The sequence below is a fragment of the Bos grunniens genome, chromosome 5 (genome assembly GCF_055505025.1).
Source record: "Bos grunniens cultivar Pamir isolate PY7600 chromosome 5, Bosgru_T2T1.0, whole genome shotgun sequence".
NCBI lineage: Eukaryota > Metazoa > Chordata > Mammalia > Artiodactyla > Bovidae > Bos > Bos grunniens.
In genome coordinates, this window is record NC_141169.1 from 30175972 (window position 1) to 30191710 (window position 15739).

A 15739-nucleotide genomic window follows, 5' to 3' on the forward strand; every position below is an offset into this window, starting at 1 on the left:
AGAAAACAGTGAGGTGCTGGAGAGGATATGGAGAAACTGGAACCCTGTGCACTGCTGGCAGGAGTATAAAATGGTACAGCTACTGTGCAAAACAAGCATGGAAGGCCCTCAAAAAGTTGAAAGTAGAATTACCATATGATCCAGCAATTCCACTTTTGGGTATATATACAAAAGAGCTCAAAGCAGAGTCTTGAAGAGGTATTTGTACACCCATGATTCATAACAGCATTATTCACATGAGCTAAAATATGGAAGCAAACCCAAGTGTCTATCAACAGATGAATGGATAAGCAAATTCTGTTATATAAATACACTGGAATATGTATCAACCTTAGAAAGGAGGAAATTTTTCAATATGCTACATGGATGGACCTTGAAGACACAATATTAAGTGAAATAAGCCAATCACAAGGAGAAAAATACTGTATGATTTATTTATATGAGGTAAGTAATCAAAGATAATATAGGCTTAGGTGGTTGTCAGGGGCTGGAGGAGGGGAAAACAGGGAGTTATTAACAGGCACAAAGTTTCAGTTTTACAAGAAGAAAAGAGTTATGAGAATAGATGGTGGTGATGGCTGTACAACAAAGACAATGTGTTTACTATTACTGAACTATTAAATGAAATTAAAATAAGATGGTAAATTTTATATGTATTTTAACACTATATGTATATACACACACAGAGCGCTAACTTCCCTGGCTGTACAGTGGTAAAGAATCTGCCTGCCAAAGCAGAGTACACAGGTTGGATCCCTGGTCTGGGAAGATTCCACATGCCATGGAGCAATTAAAAGCCTGTGCGCCACAACTACTGAGCCTGCGTGCAGTCAGCTACTGAAGCCTGTGGGCCTAGAGCCTGTGCTCCGCAACGAGAGAAGCCACAGCAATCAGAAGCTCACGCAGCACAATGCAGAGCAGCCCCCACTCACTGCCGCTAGAGAAAGCCCACTTGGAGCAACAAAGACCCAGTGTAACCAAAAATAATAGATTAATTTCAAAAACAGAAAGTTTGAGGGTATATATATATACACACACACATAATAAATTTTAATTTATATTACTATGGACACTGCCTGCAGCTTGTGGGATATTAGTTCCCCAACCAGGGATTGAACCCGTGCCCCCTGCAATGGAAGCATGAAGTTCCAACCACTAAAACGTCAAGGCATTCCCTACTTAGAGGCTTGTTTGTTTGTTTTTTTGGTCATGCTGTGTGGCATGTGGGATCTTAGTTCCCCAACCAGGGATCAAACCTGTGCCCTCCAGTGGAAGCATAAAGTCTTAACCACTGGACCACCAGGAAGTCCCATCACCAAATTTTTCAAAGGTAGAAAACAGATTTAAAAGGACAGTCCAGAGAGAAAAAAAAAATAAAAGGACAGTCCACTAAAAATGATGTAAGCAAGGAACAAAGATGTCTAAGAACAAGTAACTAGATAATCAAGTTGCAGTACAGGCATACTATACTTTTACTGCACTTTGCTTTATTGTGCTTCCCAAATATTATGGTTTTGTTTTTGTTTTGTACTATTTTTGCAAAATAAGGGTTTGTGTCAGACCTGCATTGAGCAAGTCAATTGGTACAATTTTTCCATCAGCATTTGCTCACATTGTTAAGAGCTGATTCATAATATTAGCTTCAAGTGTATAAAATAAAGGTCCAATTTAAAAAATACATATTTTTGGTTGCATTGGGTCTTCATTGCTGCAAGTGGGCTTTCTCTAATTGTGGTGAGTGTCTCTGCATGACACTATGGTAATTCTTGCAATATTTCTCATTTTGTCATTATTGTTAAACTTGTTATGGTGATCTGTGATCTTTGATGTTACTATTGTAATTGTTTTAGGATACCACAAACCACGCTAATATAAGGTGACAAACTTAATCAATAGATGTGTGTGTTCTGGCTACTCTACCAATGGACAGTTTTCCTGTTCTCAATCTCTCCCTGGATCACCATATTCCCTGAGATACAACAATATTGAAACGAAAATAGCCTCTAAATATTCAAGTGAAAGGAAGAGTCACAGCTCTCTTACTTTAAATAAAAAACTAGAAATGGTTTTTAAATTATTTATTTGGTTGTTCCTGGTCTTACTTGTGGTATGCAAACTCTTGGTTGTGGCATGTGGAATCTCGTTTCCTGATCAGGGATAGAACCTGGGCCCCTGCACTGGGAGCATGAAGTCTTAGCCACTGGACCTCCAGGGAAGTCCCTAAAAACAAGTTTAGTGAGGAAGGCATGTTGAAAGCCAAGAAAGGCCAAAAGCTAGGTCTCTTGTGCCAAACAATTAAGTCAAGTTGTGCATGCAAAGAAAGTTCTTTAAAGAAATGAGAACTACTCCAGTGAACACACAAATGATAAGAAAGCCAAACAGCCTTATTGCTGATGTGGAAAAGTTTCAGTGATCTAGATAGATGATCAAACCAGTCCCAACATTCCCTCAAGCAAAAGCCAAATGCAGAGCAAGACCCTAATTCTCTTCAATTCTGTGAAAGCTAAGAGAGATGTGGAAGCTACAAAAGAAAAGTTTGAAGACAGCAGAGACTGGTTCATGAGGTTAACGAAAGAAGCTATCTCTATAACCATCGAAGTACGAGGTAAAGAATCAAGGACTGATGTAGAAGCCACACCAAGTTATCCAGAATATCTAGCTAAAATAAGTAATAAAAACTTTCAAATACCTTAGGACTTTCATAGCTAGAGAAGATAAGTCGATGCCTGGCTTCAAGATTTCAAAACTTAGAAGGACAGGCTGACTCTCTTGGTAGGGGCTAGTGCAGTCAGTGACTAAACTTGAAGCCAATGCATATTAACCATTCCAAAAATCCTTTGACCCTTCAGAATTATGCTAGACCCACTATGGCGAAGAAGAACTAAAGAGCCTCTTGATGAGAGTGAAAACGTTGGCTTAAAACTCAACATTCAGAAAACTAAGATCATGGCATCTGGTCCCATCACTTCATGGCAAATAGATGGGCAAACAATGGAAACAGTGACAGACTTTATTATTTGGGGCTCCAAAATCACTGCAGATGGTGACTGCAGCCATGACGCTTGCTGCTCCTTGGAAGAAAAGCTATGACCAACCTAGACAGCATATTTAAAAACAGAGACACATTTAAAAGCAGAGCTTGGGATTAACGTACACACATTTACACATATATACTAGGCCCGTCTAGTCAAAGCTATGGTTTTTCCAGTAGTCATGTATGGATGTGAGAATTGGGACTACAAAGAAAGCTGAGCATGGAAGAATTAATGCTTTTGAACTGTGGTGTTGGGGAAGACTCTTGAGAGTTCCTTGGACAGCAAGGAGATCCAACCAGTCCATCCTAAAGGACATCAGTCCTGAATACTCATTGGAAGGACTGATGCTGAAGTGGAAACTCCAATACTATGGCCACCTGATGCAAAGAAATGATTCATTTGAAAAGACCCTGATGCTGGGAAAGATTGAAGGCGGGAAGAGAAGAGGACAACAGAGAATGAGATGGTTGGATGGCATCACTGACGTGATTGACATGAGTTTGAGAAGGCTCCAGGAGCTGGTGATGGACAGGGAAGCCTGGTGTGCTGCAGTCCATCAGGTCACAAAGAGGTGGACACGACTGAGTGACTGAACCAAACTATGCCTATGCTCTTATCAATGAAACAACAAAGCTTAGAAGACAGCACAACTGTTAACAACATGGTTTACTAAATATTTTAGGCTTACTGCTGAGATCTACTGCTCAGTAAAAAAGATTCCTTACAAAATATTACTACTCACTGACAAGGCACCTGGTCAGTCAAGAGCTCTAAGGAAGATATATGATGGAGTTTATGTTGTTTTCATGCCTGCTAACACAACATCCATTCTGTAGCCCAAGGATCAAGGAGAAATTTTGGCTTTCAAGACTTAATTATATAAGTTTTTACTATACATTTTATAAGGCTATTAAGTAGTTGCCAGAGATAATGATTTCTTTGATGGAGACAGGCAAAATCAATTAAAAATCTTCTGGAAAGGATTCACCATTCTAGATGCCATTAAGATTATTCATCGAAAGAAGGCAAAATACCAACATGAACAGGAGTTTAGAATAAGTTAATTCCAACTTTCATGGATAACTGAGCAGTTCAAGACTCAAGTTTACTGGAAGAAGTTAACTGTGGATGTGGCAGAAATAGCAAGAGAACTAGAATTAGAAATAGAGCTGAAGATGGAACTGGATTGCTCCAATTTCATGATAAAACTTGAACAAATAAGGAATTGCTTCTTATGGATGAAGAAAGTGGTTTCTTGAGATGGAATCTACTTCTGATGAAGATGGTGGAAGACTGTTGAAATGATAAGAATGGATTTAAATATTATATAAACTTAGTTGTTAAAGTGGTAGCAAAGCTTGAGAAGACTGACTCCAATTTTTAAAGTTCTAGAGACTTCCCCTGTTGGTCCAGTGGTTAAGAACCCACCTGCCAGTTGCTGGGGACACAAGTTCAGTCTTCGGTCTGGGAAGATTCCACGTGCTGCAGGGCAACTAAGCCCATGTGCAACAACCACTGAGCCTGTGCTCTACAGCCTGCGTGCCACAACTGCTGAAGCCCCCACATGCTAGATTCTGTGTTCTGAACAAGAGAAGCCACTGTAATGAGAAGACCGAGTACTGCAACTAGAGAGTAGCCCCCTGGTGAAAGCCTGCATGCAGCAACTAAGACCCAGTGCAGCCAAAAATAAAAATAATAAAAATTTTAAAAAATAAATAGAAAGAAAAGGCTAAATTATAAAAACCCTGGTTAGAAAACATAGGGTTAACATTTCATGATCTTGGATTGGTGATGATTTTTGATGTATGGTACCAAAAGCACATACAACAATAAAATTAATTGAACTTCATAAAAATTAAAAACTTTTGTGCCTCAAAGGACACTTCAAGAGAATCAAAAGGTAAACTACAAAATGGGAAAAAAATACTTGCAGATCATATACCTGACAAAAGGTTAATATTCAGAATATATAAAGATCTGGTACAAATCAACAAAAAAACAAATAACCCAATATAAAACATGGTCAGGGACCTCCCTGGTGGTCTACTGGTTAAGAATCTGCCTCCCAATGCAGGAGATGCAGGTTCCATCCCTGACTGGAAAACTAAGATCCTACATGCTGCCAGGCAACCAAACCTGCACACCATAACTACTGAGCCCTCACACCACAACCAGAGAGAAGTCCGCGTACTGCAACAAAGATCTCACGTGCACAATAAGACCCAATACAGTCATAAATTTAAAAATATTTTTAAAAAATAAAAAATGGTCAAAGGACCTGAATACACATTTCTTCAAAACTGATATAAAAACGTGAAAAAGTCCATGAAAAGATGCCCAATATCTTGTGTCACTAGGAAAATGAAACCCAAAACCATAATAAGATTCCACTTTTTCCCATTGGTTTTATCAAAAATAAGTGTTGGCAAGAATGTAGAAAAATTTGAATCCTTCTCTATTGCTGGTGGGAATGTAAAAGGATACGGTTTCTTTGGAAAACACTTATGCACTCCTCAATATGTTAAACATATAATTATTATGTTACCCAATAATTCCCAGTACATACGGGAACTCAAACAGATAGTTGTGCAGCACTGTTTACAATAATCCAAAGAGGGAAGCAACCCAAGCATCTTTCAATAGATAATGGATACAAGAAATGTGGTATTTATACAGTGGAATATTATTCATCAAATAAAAAGTAATGAAGTTCTATACCTCTGGCTGATGCATGTTGTTGTATGGCAGAAACCAACACAGTATTGTAAAGCAATTATCCTTCAGTTAAAAATAAATTTTTTGGAAAAAAATCTTAAAAAAAAGAGAAATGGATTATAAAACACGAAAAAAAGTTCTGATATATGCTCCATATAGATGAAGCTTGAAAACATTATCCTAAGTGAAATAAGCCAGACACAAAAGAACAAATGTCACATAATTCCGTTTGTATGTAGCATCTAAAATAGGTGAACTCAGAAAGACAGAGACTAGAAGGGAAGTTACCAGCAGCTGGGAAGAATGGGAAGTTATTGTTTCATGGGTATAGCATTTTTATTTGGGAGGCCGGGATGTTTGGGAACTTTGTTTCAGAGTTTTTGTTCTGAAAAATACCAGTAATGATTGTACAGCAATGTGAATGTACTAAATGTCACTGAGCTGTACACTTAAAAATGGCAAATTGCATGTATGCATATTTTACCAATAATAAAATTTTAAGAAAGCATACATTACAAATTATCTGTAAACAGAGCAACAACTTAATGTTTTTCCATGGATAAATGATTAAATCATGATATACACGAACAATATTCTATGTATAACAGAAACAGTGGTGAATGAAAAGATCCTGAAGATCTACTATGAGAAAACAACAGAAGTGAATACACTGTACATTTCTATTCCCATAAAGATAGACACGAAAAAGATTTCTAAATGCATGCAGAAAAAACTGCTCTGGAGGAATCTGAGAGAGGGAGATTTAATTAATTAATTTACTATGAATCACTTGACCTTCTTAGCACATACAGGTATTACCTTCACAGTTAAAAATTCTGAAACAGTAAACATACAACAGAAATATATATATAGAAATAAACATATATAATATATATATTCTATAATATATAAAATTTATATGAAATCCAAATAAAACTTAATATTCTCAGTCATAAAAACTCAAAACAGGAAGTATTGCCTCTTAATGAAAATTATCCACAGCACAGGAGGGCAAGCATTGTCCACTGAATCCCTTTGTCCTCCAAGATCACTGCTTTTGAACCAGAGAACTTCAGAAATGAAAAGCATGCACACTTCAAAGAAACAAACCAAGACCTGAGGGGTAAATGACATGCCCAGATGAAAGGATGTATAGCTGAAAATAGCATCAAGGCCTGGAACATACAATTTCTTGCTCCTGCACGTGTCTTTCTGGGTGCAAGGTCATCTGGTTTTAATGAATGATATAAAAATTAATTAATGTGAATCTCCACAAGAATACTGCTTTATTGTTGTTCAGTCGCTCAGTCATGTCTGACTCTTTGCAACCCCATGGATTATGTGATGGATAATCAAAAGAACCATAGATGAAAATCAAAATGGCAGAAAAAGAAGAAAACTATAGTGAAAGAAAGGAAGGAACGAAGGGACAAATTTACCACTAAACCTGAGATCTCAGCAAAAGCAATAAGCTGTAAGATACAGGAGGTATAAGGAAAAATCAAAATAGTGATTATTGGTAAGATCTATCAAGAAAGTAATCCAAAAGGCCCAACAAACTAATAGATCTAAGGAGTTCAGCAAGGCTGCTACAAATGAAAACATTTTTGGAAAAAATCACTAAGTTACCAAGGAGAGGGAGAAAAGCAGTAAAAATTTCTTTAAGGAAATAAGAAATACAACAGACTTGAATAAAGAAAATATATCATAATAAAGTTACCACAATAATGAATAATTCAGGGTAAAACTGCCAAATGTCCCCAATTTAATCAAATAATTAAATGTAATCCCATTAATTCCAATAAGGTTTTTGTTTGGTTGTTACTATTAGACAAACATTCTAAAATTCATATGGAAAAGAAATACTCAAGATAATTCTAAAAAAGCACAAGGAAGAAGACTTTGTACAAGGAGAAAAGGATATTAGAAATCTATGGTAATTAGAACAACTAGAGATATATAGGACAGATGCAACATTACACACAACTTGTGGAAGGACAGACCACTTAATAAGTGCTAACACAACTGCCTTTCTATAAATGAGGGGAAAATGAAATCAGATCCCTGTCTTGTACTATATATGAAGTTAATTCCAGATGTATCAAAGACCTAAATCTGACATATAAAACTTTCAAGTTGTTAGAAGACCTCGGGAATATCCTAAAAGCCTCAAGCAGGGAAAGGAAATAAGGAGAAGAGTATTACAGGTAGAGGAATTAGAATGATAACTGGCAGATACCTTCATTCGTAATATGAAAAGTAATACCACCATGGAAAGTAATAATACGGTAGTAGTGAGATCTGAATATGTCATGTTCTTAGAACAGTATCTGAGATACAACCTCTTAATAAATGTAAGCTTCTCTCATTCTGGTTCTTTCACTTACTAGTTATGCGGAACTGGGTATGTGACTTTCATGCCTCACTTTCTTTACCAGTAAAAAGGAGAGTAACCACCTTACTGCTGCTAAGTCGCTTCAGTCGTGTCCGACTCTGTGCGACCCCAGAGACAGCAGCCCACTAGGTTCCTCTGCCCTTGGGATTCTCCAGGCAAGAATACTGGAGTGGGTTGCCATTTCCTTCTCCAATGCATGAAAGTGAAAAGTGAAAGCGAAGTCACTCAGTCGTGTCCGACTTTAAGTGACCCCATGGACTGCCGCCTACCAGGCTCCTCCATCCATGGGATTTTCCAGGCAAGAGTACTGGAGTGGGGTGCCATTGCCTTCTAACCATCTTACTAGGTTCTTATAAAAATTAAATGAGTCTATACACACACCATGCTTAGAACAGACACTGATATACAGTTAAGAACTCAGTAAGATTAAGAACAACACACCACATTTACAAACAATAATTACATATTACCCAGGGAATGTGGAGCTTGTCAAAGTAAGTGCATGTTTAGGATTCTATCTTGGACGGTAGGTTTGGTAATAATGTGGAGGATGGGCTTTAAGGAGGGGAAAGCTGAAGGGACAATAGTTAAAAGGCTATTCTAATCTCTCAAGCCTAAACAATGGCAATAATGACTGAAAGAAGTTTTGAAGTGGATTTTGAAGTGAACAGATTAGACATGAAAACAGTGAGCCAATCAATGACAATTTCCAGGTTCTCAAATAGCTGAGGATTAGCATAGATAAAGTTAACTGAAATGAGGTTGAAAATGGGGAATGTTTCCCACCTTCGTTGCTAAAAACTCATTCCTGCTCCTGACTGTTGAGATCTACAATTATCTTACATGTTATCAATCAGCATCTAACTAAAACTTCATGCTGTCTGAAGTTATACTTTCAAAAGTTATTGCTATTTAGAAAGTATTTTGATGTCCTATCAACTAATTTTATGAAATAGCATTTCATATGAGTCAGAAAATTTTTTAAATTCATTATGTGATTAATAAAATGTCATTCATCTTTGTTAACAGACAACAAAAACTTTCTTGTCTGAAACTGGACTACTTAAAAATGTTTCTTACCATGATTGGCTTGCCCTGAAATGTCTTAACTTCTTCTCTTAAGTATTTAAAAGCCTGTTACAAAGCAGAAAGGAACTTTCATTAGCATTCAAATATTTCATTAAAGCAATCATTATTCTATTGAGAGGTTTAATATTACCAACTATCTCTAAACCATAAAAAATTCCGAAGGTGACCCCATTATGCAGATGATAGGAAATGAAAAAGCAGAAATGTGAGACCTCAGCTACAGTTAACATTTATTATGTAATAACTACTAAGGATCACTACAGATAAAATGCACAAAATTCAGAAAAGACCCAAAATATCACTACATATCAATTTTAAAATAGGTTCAGAGAGCCTTCTAAGATGAAGAATTAAGACAAATCTGAGTGACTTAAAAATGTTATTATATAAATTTTTGTTTCAAAGTAGTTTTACTTATCTTTATATAAAACATGCTAACAAGAGTAATATCATTATGTCAAAATTCCAAGAATCAGAAGTTATATATATTGCGGCCTACTATGTAACAGAAATACTAACTACTGAGTACATGTTAATTTGAAAACTGTGTGCTAATTTTTTATTGATAAGAAACGGTTCTTATGTTGAAACAAAGCTTTAGGAAGATCATCAAAAAGAAAACCAATTAAAAAGCAAAACCAAAAAGGTGAACAAAGTTCTCCAAAGTCTTGATAAACATTACTGTAAGCACACATTTTTCTCAATTAAAATACACACTATCTCTTTTTTCACCAGCAGTTCAAATCAAAAGAAAAGCTTTCTTCTCACCTGTTGTGCATCTGTGTCTGACTGGAAAGTGATATACCAGTTGCTATTGTGCGCAAACTCACAGCTTATCACCTTGGGGCAGTTTTCATTTTTAAACAAAGCTTTTACTTCCTAAAAATGAAAAACTTCAGTTAACCCTAAAAATATATCAATAATAGGCAGTTTTTCCTCTTCATGTCTTTGGGTCCTTTCTATTTCTTTACTTAGTAACTGTTTATATCTTCTGCCCATTTTTCTGTTGAATAGAATTATGCTCTAAAAGAAGAATATGCATAGTCATAGTGTAAACTGTGTGCGTGATTTAGGGAAGGAAACTTATTTTATCATCAGCAAAACTGAAAAATTATTTCCGTCCTACTGCTGCTAAGTCACTTCAGTCGTGTCCGACTCTGCGTGACCCCAGAGACGGCAGCCCACCAGGCTCCCCGGTCCCTGGGATTCTCAAGGCAAGAACACTGGAGAGGGTTGCCATTTCCTTCTCCAATGCATGAAAGTGAAAAGTCAAAGTGAAGTCGCTCAGTCGTGTCCGACTCTTAGCGACCCCATGGACTGCAGCCTACCAGGCCCCTCTGTCCATGGGATTTTCCAGGCGAGAGTACTGGAGTGGGTTGCCATTGCCTTCTCCAATTTCTGTCCTAATGGCAAGCTAAATCTTCCTTAAAGAAAAATCTCTGAAGTCCTATCATTATCTAAAAAAATGCGAGGGGGGAGGGAGGTGTGGGGGAAGGAGAAGGTCCTAGATTAGCATTTTCTAGGTGCTAACTATTTTCATGCATTTCTCCAGGCAAGTTTGGCCTTGGAGCCCAAAATGAAGCAGGGCAAGGCAAACAAAGAGTTTTGTCAAGAGAACTTGCTGGTCATAACAAACACCTTTTCCCAACAACCTAAGAGACGACTACACATGAACATTACCAAATGGTCAGTATTGAAATCAGACTGATTATATTCTTTGCAGCCAAAGATGGAGCAAATGTCTACAGTCAGCAAAAACAAGACGTGGACCTGACTGTGACTCAGATCATCAACTCCCTATTGCAAAAATCAGGCTCAAATTTTAAAAAGTACAGAAAACCACTAGGCCATTTATGTCAGGTAGGACATAAATCAGATACTTTATGATTATACAGTGGAAGTGACAAATGGATTCAAGGGATTAGATCTGGGAGACAAGAATGCCTGAAGACCTATGGACAAGAGGTTTGTAACACTGTACAGGAAGCAGTAACCAAAACCATCCCCAAGAAAAAGAAATGCAAGAAAGCAAAATGGCTGTCTGAGGAGGCTTTACACATAGCTGAGGGAAGTTCAGTTTGGTTCAGTTGCTCAGTCGTATCTGACTCTTTACAACACCATGGACTACAGCGTGCCAGGCCTCCCTGTCCATTACCAACTCCTGGAGTTTACTCAAACTCATGTCCATTGAGTCAGTGACGCCATCCAACCATCTCATCCTCTGTTGTACCCTTCTCCTCCCACCCTCAATCCTTCCCAGCATCAGGGTCTTTTCAAATGAGTCAGTTCTTCCCATCAGGTGGCCAAAGTATTAGAGTTTCAGCTTCAGCGTCAGTCCTTCCAATGAATATTCAGGACTGATTTCCTTTAGGATGGACTGGTTGGATTTCCTTGCTGTCCAAGGGACTCTCAAGAGTCTTCTCCAACACTACAGTTCAAAACCATCAATTCTTTGGTGCTCAGCTTTGTTTCTAGTTCCAACTCTCACATCCGTACATGACTACTGGAAAAACCATAGCTTTGACTAGACAGGCCTTTGTTGGCAAAGTAACGTCTCTGCTTTTGAATATGCTGTCTAGGTTGGTCATAACTTTTCTTCCAAGGAGTAAGCGTCTTTTAATTTCATGGCTGCAGTCACCATCTGCAGTGATTTTGGAGCCCAAGAATAGAAGCAAAAATCAAGAGAGAAAGGGAAACCCACCCAACTGAACACAGAGTTTCAGAGAATAGAAAGCAGAGATAAGAAGGCCTTAAGTTAACAGTGCAAAGAAGTAGAGGAAAACAATAGAATGGGAAAGACTAGAGATCTCTTCAAGGAAACTGGAGATATAAAAGAACATTTCATGAAAGGACGGGCATGATAAAGGACAGAAATGGTAAGGATCTAACAGAAGTAAGAGAGATTAAAAAGAGGTGACAAGAATACACAGAACTATACAACAAAGGTCTTAATGAAGATAATAACCACAACGGTCTGGTCACTCTCACCTAGAGTCTGATATCCTGGGATATGAAGTCAAGTTGGCCTTAGGAAGCATTACTACAAATAAGGCTAGTGAAGGTGCTGGAATTCAAGCTGAGCTATTTCAAATCCTAAAAGATGCTGCTGCTAAAGTGCTGCACTCAATAAGTCAACAAAGTTGGAAAACTCAGCACTGGCCACAGGACTGGAAAAGGTCAGTTTTCATTCCAATCTCAAAGAAGGTCAGTGTCAAAGTATGTACAAACTACCATACAATTGTGCTCATTTTGTGTGCTAGTAAGGTTATACTCAAAATCCTTTAAGCTAGGCTTCAGCGTATATGAACTGAGAACTTCTAGATGTACAAGTTGGATTTAGAAAAGGAAGAGGAACCCCATGGAACTGACAACATACACTGGATCATAGAGAAAGCAAGGGAATTCCAGAAAAACATCTACTTTTGCTTCATTGACTACGCTAAAGCCTTTGAATGGAAGATTGCCAGGAGAATTATAAACAACCTCAGATATGCAGATGATACCACTCTACTGGAAGAAAGTAAAGAGGAACTAAAGATCCTGTTGATGAAGGTGAAAGAGGAGACTGAAAAAGCTGGCTTAAAATTCAACATTCAAAAAACTAAGATAATGGCATCCAGTCCCATCACTTCATGGCAAACAGATGGAGAAAAAGTGGAAGCGGTGACAGATTTTATTAGACTGCCACCCATTGATTTCTACCTTCAAAACTCTATCAATACTCTTCAGATATTTCCAGTTCCTTTAAATAGTATAATGAATTTAGTTAAATCTTAATATAATCTATTATTTTTATCCTTTTATTATTCTTTAGAAAGAATAATATTCATAGATTTACTTTCCCAAGTATAAGAAGTCTGGATATAAACGAATCAAAATTTATTCTACCTGATAGCAGTCTTTCAGGTCACCATCCAAATCGCCTCAATTTAATTTGAATTTTAGAGACTATTGCCAAGATCAACCCTCTCTGGCTATTTTAGTCATCTGTACTTCCTTTACTTTTTTTTTTTTTTAATGAATAGTGTGTTGCTTTCTTTCTTTTATCGGCTGTTTTTCATCTGTATAAGCACTCTATGTGTGCAGAATATGAGTTATAGTAACTACAGAAATAATAACAATGGCTAATGTACCAAGTATTGCTCAAAGCTCTTTATATAATAACTCAATTCTCACAATTTCATTCGTTACTACTATCCCACTTGGAACTCTGAATGCAGAGTTTCAAAGAATAGCAAAGAGAGATAAGAAAGCCTTCCTAAGTGAACAATGAAAAGAAGTAGAGGAAAACAATAGAATGGGGAAGACTAGAGATCTCTTTAAGAAAATCAGAGATACCAAGGGAACATTTCCTGCAAAGATGGGCACAATAAAGGACAGAAATGGTATGGACTTAATAAAAGCAGAAGATATTAAGAGGTGGCCAGAATATACAGAACTATACAAAACAGATCTTAATGACCTGGATAACCCTGATGATGTGATCACTCACCTACAGCCAGACATCCTGGAGTGTGAAGTTTGAGCCTTAGGAAGCATCACTATGAACAAAGCTAGTGGAGGTGATGGAATTCCAGCTGAACTATTTCAAATCCTAAAAGATGCTGCCAAAGTGCTGCACTCAATATCCCAGCAAATTTGAAAACTCAGCAATGACCACATGATTGCAAAAGGTCACTTTTCATTCCAATCCCAAAGAACAGCAATGCCAAAGAATGTTCAAACCACTGCATAACTGCACCCTAATTTTACATGCTAGAAAGGTAATGCTCAAAATCCTTCAAGCTAGGCTTCAACAGTATGTGAACTGAGAAACTTCCGGATGTACAAGTTGGATTTAAAAAAGGCAGAGAAACCAGAGATCAAATTGCCAACATTAGGTGGATCACAGGAAAAGCAAGAGAATTCAAGAAAAACATCTACTTCTGCTTTAATGACTACACTGAAGCCTTTGACTGTGTGGATCACAACAAACTGCAAAATTCTTAAAGAGGTGGGAATTCCAGACTACCTTACCTGCCTTCTGAGAAATCTGTCTGCAGAACAAGAAGCAACAGTTAGAACTGGATATGGAACAATGGATTGGTTCCAAACTGGAAAAGGAGTACATCAAGGCTATATAATGTCACCCTGATTATTTAACTTACATGCAGAGTACATTATGCAAAACGTCTGGCTGGATGAAGCACAAGCTGGAATCAAGATTGCCAGGAGAAATATCAATAACTTCAGATATGCAGATGGCATCACCCTTATGGAAGAAAGTGAAGAGGAACTAAAGAGCCTCCTGGTGAAGGTGAAAGATGAGAGTGCAAAAGCTGGCTTAAAATTCAACATTCAAAAGATGAAGATCAAAGCATCCAGTTCCATCACTTCATGGCAAATAGATGGGGAACAATGGAAACAGTGACAGACTTTATTTTCGTGGGCTCCAAAATTACTGTGGATGGTGACTGCAGCCATGAAATTAAAAGGTGTTTGCTCCTTGGAAGAAAAACTGTGACAAACCTGCTGCTGCTGCTAAGTCGCTTCAGTCGTGTCTGACTCTGTGCGACCCCATAGACGGCAGCCCACCAGGCTCCCCCGTCCCTGGGATTCTCCAGGCAAGAACACTGGAGTGGGTTGCATTTCCTTCTCCAATGCAGGAAAGTGAAAAGTGAAAGTGAAGACGCTCAGTCGTATCCGACTCTTAGTGACCCCATGGACCGCAGCCTACCAGGCTCCTCTGTCCATGGGATTTTCCAGGCAAGAGGACTGGAGTGGGGTGCCAGTGCCTTCTCCAGTGACAAACCTAGACAACGTATTAAAAACCAGAGACATTACTTTGCCAACAAAGGTCCATACAGTCAAAGCTATTGTTTTCCAGTAGTCATGTACAGATATGAGAATTGGACCATAAAGAAAGCTGAGCACCGAAGAATTGATGCTTTTGAACTGTGGTGTTGGAGAAGACTCTTGAGAGTCCCTTGGAATGCAAGATCAAACCAGTCAATCCTAAGGGAAATCAGTCCTGAATATTCATTGGCAGGACTGATGCTGAAGCTGAAGATTCAATACTCTGGCCAGCTGATGCAAAGAGCCGACTCATTGGAAAAGACTCTGATGCTGGGAATGACTGATAGCAGGAGGAAAAGGGGACGACAGAGGACAAGATGGTTGGATGGCATCACAAACTCAAAGGACATGAATCTGAAGAAGCTCTGGGAGATGGTGAAGGACAGGGAAGCCTGGCATGCTGCTTGCTGTCCATGGGGTAGCAAAGAGTCAGCCACGACTGAGCGACTGAACAACAACAAATTATCCCATTTGGGCTTCTCAGGTGGCACTAGTGGTAAAGAATGTGCCTGCCAATGCAGGAAACAGAAGATTCCCTAGAGAAGGGAATGGCTACCCACTCCATTATTTTTCCTGTAGAATCCCATGGACAGAGGAGCCTGGCAGGCTACCATCCATAGAGTGGCAAAGAGTTGGACAGGACCAAACTGACACAGTGGCTGCTGCTGTT

General features: G+C 38.3%; 1 protein-coding gene across 9 annotated transcripts in view; it reads right to left on the reverse strand.

Annotated features, from left to right (window-relative positions):
- The window catches only part of LARP4 (La ribonucleoprotein 4), a 71663-nt gene that overhangs the window by 19724 nt on the left and 36200 nt on the right, over positions 1 to 15739 (reverse strand). For 8 of the 9 annotated variants that reach the window (XM_086399460.1, XM_086399457.1, XM_086399458.1 and 5 more), the window contains 2 exons: positions 10003 to 10113; positions 9226 to 9279 (listed from right to left, as the gene is read on the reverse strand). The exons of the other annotated variant lie outside the window; for it this stretch is intronic. In XM_086399460.1, the coding sequence (XP_086255586.1) occupies positions 9226 to 9279; positions 10003 to 10113 (165 nt within the window). The remainder of the gene's footprint in view (positions 1 to 9225; positions 9280 to 10002; positions 10114 to 15739) is intronic. 9 annotated transcript variants of the gene reach the window in all.